Source organism: Emydura macquarii, unplaced genomic scaffold, assembly GCF_026122565.2.
Source record: "Emydura macquarii macquarii isolate MOO-44397 ecotype Brisbane River unplaced genomic scaffold, CSIRO-AGI_Emac_v2 contig_52, whole genome shotgun sequence".
NCBI classification, from domain to species: Eukaryota; Metazoa; Chordata; order Testudines; family Chelidae; genus Emydura; species Emydura macquarii.
The window spans coordinates 11070-18300 of record NW_027130189.1 but is presented as its reverse complement, the minus strand read 5'-3'; the positions used below and the strand labels follow the sequence as shown (position 1 = coordinate 18300).

Here is a 7231-nt window from a genome sequence, read left to right as displayed (position 1 = left end):
TCAAGGAAGAAAAACAGTCCTTTTAGTCTTGGTGAATAATCTCCACCCAATCATCTTCTTCACTGCATTTTTGATCTCTTTATTCCTCATGCTATAGATGATGGGACTCGTGACTGGAGGCACCATGGAATAGAGAACAGCCACCAAGAGGTCCAGACCTGAGGTTGAGCTGGAGGTGGGTTTTAAGTAGGCGAAGGAGGAAATGGAAAGAAACATGGTGACTACAATGAGGTGAGGCAGGCAGGTGGAGAAGGCTTTATATCGGCCCTGCTTAGAGGGGATTCTCAGCACTGCTTTGAAGATTTGAACATACGACACAATTATAAAAACAAAGCAGTTCATACCTATAAAAACACCAAAGGCAATAAACCCAACTTCACTGAGGTACAAGTCAGAGCAGGTGAGCTTGAGCAGCTGGGGGATTTCACAGAAGAACTGATTAATGACATTGGACTGGCAGAAGGGCAACCTGAAGGTGTTGCCAGTGTGCAGGGCAGAATGGACAATACCACAGATCCAGGCACCGGCTGCCATTTGGATGCAAGCTCTCCAGTTCATCACCCTCTCATAGTGCAGTGGTTGGCAGATGGCGACGTATCGGTTGTACGCCATGACGGTGAGTAAGGCAAAATCAGTTGTGATGAAGCCGACAAAGAGAAAGAGTTGGGCGACACATCCAGGATAAGAAATCAACCTGGTGTTCATGAGGGAATTGACCATGGATTTGGGGATGGTGACAGAGATGGAGCCAAGGTCTAGGATGGCCAAATTCATCAGGAAGAAGTACATGGGGGTGTGAAGATGGTGGTCTAGGGCTATGGCCATGACGATGAGAAGGTTCCCCACCAGGACTGCCAGGTAAATCACCAGAAACACCACAAAGTGCAAAATCTGCAGCTCCCGAACGTCTGAGAATCCCAGGAGAAGGAACTCGGTCACAGAGGTTTGGTTGGACATTTTCTTCCTCTGTATATTCTCTGATGGCTGTAGGAGGGAAGGACAAAGATAACGGTTGGGATTACAGTGATAGAGGGAATGGCCCTGATCCCCTCTGTATTATCTCATGATGTGAGTGTCAAAGGTGCACAGCTCTCATCCCTTCCATTGACTAGGAGTGGTGAGTTATCACCTGAAGGTAAATAGGCTCCTGTAAAGTCAATGGAGATGCAGCAGTGTACACCACCTGAAGGTCTAGCTCAGGATGTGTCTTGATGAAATGCCGTGTGAAGGATGAAGCAAAGTGCAACCCCAACACAACACTTCTAGCCAAGATGGGTCTCCTCTCACATCCAACCGCAGGTTCTGAGCATGGGCAAGAACTAAAATGCCAACACTGCCTGATATCCACTTTCGGCAGAAATATGACATAGTGTTACTCGGTACCCATGTGAGAGCTCCTCTGTAATGATTGCACTGCAACACCACCCAGGCGGCCTGCTGCCTGCTGATGGATTGATTGATGACACCAAATCCCAGTTGCATTTCCCTCTCTGTGTCATCGTGGGCTAGTAGCATTGCTCAGCTGCCTCTGTGCTGGGTCATTTATTGCTGTAACTTTATGTGTGTGCGGGTGCCTAGCAGTCAGGAGACTTGGATCTGCTACCGACCTCCTCTGTGATCTTGGGCCAGTCACTTCCCCTCCCTCTGCCTCTGTTTCCCCTCCCTACACTGCTCTGCCTTGTCTGCTAGGACTGTGAGCTCCGTGGGGATGGGCTGTGTCTTGTTATCTGTATGTTCTGTTCCCCTGCCAACAGCATCTGTGTTTAGCTGGCAGCAGAGGGGAGCAGCAGATCCAGCGCTAAAGCAGGAGAGCTAGTTCTAATCCCACTGACCTTCTCCATGTCCTTGGGCAGGGTCCAGAGAAACAGGCTTTGGCTGGGGGCTCCAACCCACCGTCCCCAGTTGAAGGCACTAGTGTGTGTAGTACATACGCCTGGGGATCTCCAGCTTTGCCACTTCCTCCGTTTTACGTCCTGCAAGTGTCCCTTTGAAACAGAAATAAGCGCCATTGCAACAGAGTGAGTGTGCTTTTATTGGGCAATATTAATGTTCCCATTTTGGCTTACACCTACATTTCCAGGAGGGGGTGGTGAGATATTCTGTGCTGATATTATAACAAAAGGAAATCGGGTTTTTTATTGAAGAAGCTTTCACACAAAGTCTCTGTTGTCCTAGAAATACAATATAGATATTGGAAAACCGAGAACATATTTTTCCTAATTTCAGCATTTTTTTTTTCAGATTTCAACAGTTTTTACCTGAAATCACCTGGTTTTCAATAAACAAAAAATGAAAGTTTTGGTTGTAACAATTTCTATGAAAAGATCCTTTTTTTTTTTTTGGCTGGGGAAAGAAATCTGAGCAGCTCTAGATGTTTGATTAAATGATAGTAAAAGTCTCGAAGAGTTCCCGTTGTAGTTCACAGCTCTATTATTAAATTTGCCCAGGAGATTAATACCCAAACCTATAATCCAAACACCAAACTTACTGTGTTGCACTATGTGGAAATTGCCCAGCTCGTGATGCATTTAACAAGTCAGGATTCTTCAGTCATTGCCTGACTCAGTCCCTGTATTATCCAGCAGTCGTTTCCCTGCCCCTTCACCATATTTCCTGAGTTGCTGGGTCTCTCTGCAGGTCCTGGCAGACAAGGATCCACTCCACAGACAGCCACTCCCTGCTCCCCTCCTCAGGCAGGTGTGGCTAGATGGTGCAGGATTAGATGGGATCAGGCACTGAATGTGTCTCCCAGCTCTAGTGCAGGCTTCAAACACCGTCACAACCCAGGATGTGTCTGTTACGGGACTAAATAGCTGAATCCGATCTCCAGGGCTGCGAGCCCAGCTCTGAATCTCAGCAAACTCTGCAGCAAACCGCCCCCCCTGTCCCAGCTGACCCTAACCCCACAGCAGGAGAGAGTGCACACGATCCCCCTGGATCTCACGCCATGGCAGCATCTCTGGAAGGACCCTGGGCTAAAAACAAGGCAGGGCTGAGGCTCATCCTTAGGGGTGTCCAAAGCCCTGGGGATATAGTTTGCAGAATAATTTATACATTTATAGGCCCTAGCCCAGAGCTGTGACCCTACAATAGCTCAGAGCCCAGTGGCACCAGAAACTCAGATGGGCTGGACTAGCCTGTTCCTTCAGTCATGCCACACAACCAGCTCTGAGACAGCAGAGATGTTTCTCTCCTGTGTTGCATCAGCAGCTGGTGTGATGCAGCCACCAGAGGAACCCGCAGCTCTGGCTGCCCTGGGTGTAGGACGCTGCTCACTAAAAGGTAGCCAGAGGCAAACACTAAAAGCTCAGTGCAGTGTAACTGATTTCGCTTGGTATCAGTTCATTGATGGTTTGTGCCAAGTGGAGATGTGGCCTTTTGGTTTCAGTGGATCTGAAAGTGATTAGCAGCACCTGGGGATCTGGCCCATTGATGGCAATGGAGCCATGGCTGATTTACACCTGCTGGGAACCTGGCCCATCAAACAGTTTCAAATCCCTGTTCTTTGCCTGTGAATCTGAACTGAACAAGAGACAGAAGTGCCTAAACCGTCTGCTCTTTCTTAGCTCTTTGCCCAATGGGATTACAGCAGAACCGCAGAGTTACCAGCCACCTGGCAAATGGCGGCTGCTCATAACTCTGCAAAGTTTACAGTTCTGAACAAGACAGTCTGGTTCTTCTTTCAAAAGTTTACAGCCGAACATTGACTCAAGTCAGCTTTGAAACTTTCCTTTGCAGAAGAGAAATGCTGCTTTTCACCAGCTTAATTGAAACGAAACAAGCACAGAAACAGTTTCCTCACTGTGTCAAATAGTTTATTTAAACTTTCCCTTTATATTTTTGGTAGTTTACGCTTAACCCAGTCCTGTGTCGAAACTCTGAGATTCTCCTGTAGTTGCAAGAGTGTAACTTTTCATGGTTAAGGAGTGTTTCATTACAACTGGGGACAGATCTTTGGAAGAATTCACTGTTGCTAAGATTTCCTGCATCTGATTTTCAACTTTCTTTCTTTCTTTCTTTCTTTCTTTCTTTCTTCATAGAATCATCAAATCATAGAAGATTATGGTTGGAAGGGACCTCAGTAGGTCATCTAGTCCAACCCCCTGCTCAGGGCAGGAGCCACGCCAACTAAATCATCCCAGCCAGGGCTTTCTCTAGCCGGGCCTTAAAAGCCTCTAAGGATGGAGATTCCACCACCTCTCTAGGTAACCCATTCCAGTGCTTCACCACCCTCCTAAAGAAAAACTTTTTCCTAATATCCAACCTAGACCTCCCCCACTGCAACTTGAGACCATTGCTCCTAGTTCTGTCATCTACCACCACTGAGAACAGCCTAGCTCCACCCTCCCTGGAACCCCCTTTCAGGTAGTTAAAGGCTGCTATCAAATCCCCCCTCATTCTCCTCTTCTGCAGACTAAACAAGCCCAGTTCCCTCAGCCTCTCCTCATAAGTCTTGTGCTCCAGCCCCCTAATCATTTTTGTTGCCCTCCACTGGACTCTCTCCAATTTGTCCACATCCTTCCTGTAGTAGGGGCCCAAAACTGGACACACTACCCCAGATGTGGCCTCACCAGTGAAATATGGTGGGGAATAATCACTTCCCTCGCACTGCTGGTAATGCTCCTACTAATGCAGTCCAATAAGCTATTAGCCTTCTTGGCAACAAGGGCACACTGTTGACTCATATCCAGCTTTTTCTCCAGTGTAATTGCCAGGTTCTTTTCTTCAGTCGGTCCTGGGTCTGTAGCAGTGCATGGGATTCTTTCCTCTTAAGTACAGGACTCTGCGCTTGTCCCTGTTGAACAGCATCATCTTTCTTTTGGCCCACTCCTCCTATTTGTCTAGGTCACTCTGTATCCTATCTCTACCCTCCATCATATCTGCCACTCCACCCAGCTTAGTGTCATCTGCAAACTTGCTGAGGGTGCAATCTACCCCATCCTCCAGATCATTAATGAAGATGTTGAGCAAAACTGGCCCCTACACAGACAAACTGGCCCCTGGGGCACTCCATTTGTTACCAGCTGCCAAATAGACATCGAGCCATTGATCACTACCCATTGACCCTGACGGTTTAGCCACGTTTCTAGCCACCTTATAGTCCATTCATCCAACTCATGCTTCAGTAACTTGCTGGCAAGAATACTGTGGGAGACCGTATCAAAAGCTTTGTTGTAGTCAAGGTATATCACGTCCAACTCTTTCCCCACATCCACAGAGCCAGTCTTCTCATCACAGAAGGAAATCAGTTGGTCAGGCATGAGTTGCCCTTGATGAATTCATGATGACTGTTCTTAATACCTTCCTCTCTTCCAAGTTCTTGTAAATGGATTGCTCGTGTATAAAGCAAAGACGCTAATTCTTATGGGCCTGGGCTGATGGGTCTCTTGCATTTCTGAATTATTAATCTTATCTTTTATCCTGTAATCAGCATTCACCGCCCTCCACCACCAATAGGCTTCTCAATCCCCCACTAACCATTGGATAATACTGCATTCATAAACCATAATATTCACTAGCACAATTACTTATGCCTAGACTTTCCGCACCTCCACCTGATATAGACTTACCCTTCACAATCTACCATAAACGACTCCCTATTCACAAATCATACCATTTTTGTTCCTCAGTTAATGATAGTATTCTACCCTTTTCACTCACCATAAGATCATTTCGCAGATATTCACCATAACATCCTCTCACCTCAACTAATGAAACCTGAATATAATACCTCCCATCAACCCATCATGTTACCTCTTCAATCCAAGGCTTCAGGGAAAGATTGGGGGAATGGGGAGGCCTCAGGGCACATCCTACAGATCAGCATAGTTTGGCTGTAGCGTAAGAAGACAATTCCAGTGTCAGTCACCCATCACCTCTTTTCTCAAGAGTCTCAGCAAATGACAGTGGCCTGGGGTTGAATGAGCCTCACTATTTATTGAAACAGATAACCTAACATGGCAACAAAGACACCTTGGAGTTACAACACTGATTATCTCTGCCAAAAGCCTGGATCATCTGAAGAAATGAGTGAAAACAATAAAAACATAGTTGTGTGACTAATACTTTTACCTTTAAAATGAATTTGAGTCAGGTGAGTTCATGAATATCCCAGCAATGCAGACATGAAGGTTCCTGGAACCGGTGAACTTGAAGCAATTGACCCAAGGGAGGTGAGTGCTGCCCTCCAGCAGAAAGTCAATAGATGTTGGATGTCTAATTACCACAGGACCAGCTGAAAATCACGTCCACACTGTGGGTCTAGTAGCTAACTGAGTCAGGTCATGACGTCAAGGCAGTGTTAAGTGTCCAATTCATTTGTCCGTTAAATGTTAATGTTATTGCCTGCGTTTATCTATAGCTGGCTGAATGCTGTTTACATTATCTCTGTATCTTATTTGATGTATATTAGTGCAACTAAATTAGCCTGCTTCTGCAATGTTCTTTCTCATGTCTGTATCCTGGACTTAAATCAAAGGATGCTTTGCATTTAAGGAAGAGTTTTCTTCTTGTGGTGTTAATGAAAACGAATGCAATGCTCTGGATTATTGTCACTAAATGCACTAGCTGTATCTCTGTAATGAAATGGGCCATAAACCAGAATTGGAGCCTTAGAACTTTGAGTGAGAAGACTGTTAGCTTCAAAGCATGGGTCATTATACTGGAGAATGGGAGATCCACAAGCTTTTTCTGATCCATGGTGTGCTGAAAGGGATTGATAGACTGTTTTCAGCTAAAAAAAGACACACTGGAGGGGATTCTCTGATCTTTTTGGATGCTGCCAGGGGAGTTTCCAGATACAAAACAGAGTTCTCCAAATCCACTTGGGTCAACCCTGAGGAACTCATGAAGACTCTAAGAGACTGGCAGATTACGACTTCTCTGCTACCATTTAGACAACACAATCTGATCCAGCTGTAATGTATTTTATCTGCTGTAACCTTTCAATAATTCTCTCATTTCTTTTTCTTAGTTAAGAAATCTGTAGTTAGTTTACGAAAGAATTGGGTGCTGTGCTGTTTTTGGTAAGAACCTGAGCACCCAGTGATCTAGGGTGAGCGACTGATCCTTTGGGGTTGGAAGAATCTAGTTTATACGATTTCTGGTTTTCATAACCCTTTATCACAAAGTCCTATTTGTCTGGGTGGTAAAGAGAAGCTAGAGAGTATAAGGGGACTGTCTGTGACCAAACCAGTGATATATAGTGATCCAGGAGCGCACTTTCATTACT

At 45.7% G+C, this 7231-nt stretch overlaps 1 protein-coding gene across 1 annotated transcript; it reads right to left on the bottom strand.

Annotated features, from left to right (window-relative positions):
• LOC137165525 (olfactory receptor 14C36-like) lies at nt 1-957 on the bottom strand. The gene has a single exon (XM_067566839.1). The coding sequence runs from the start codon at nt 955-957 to the stop codon at nt 1-3; it is 957 nt and encodes a 318-aa protein (XP_067422940.1).
• Nucleotides 958-7231: the final 6274 nt, after the last annotated feature.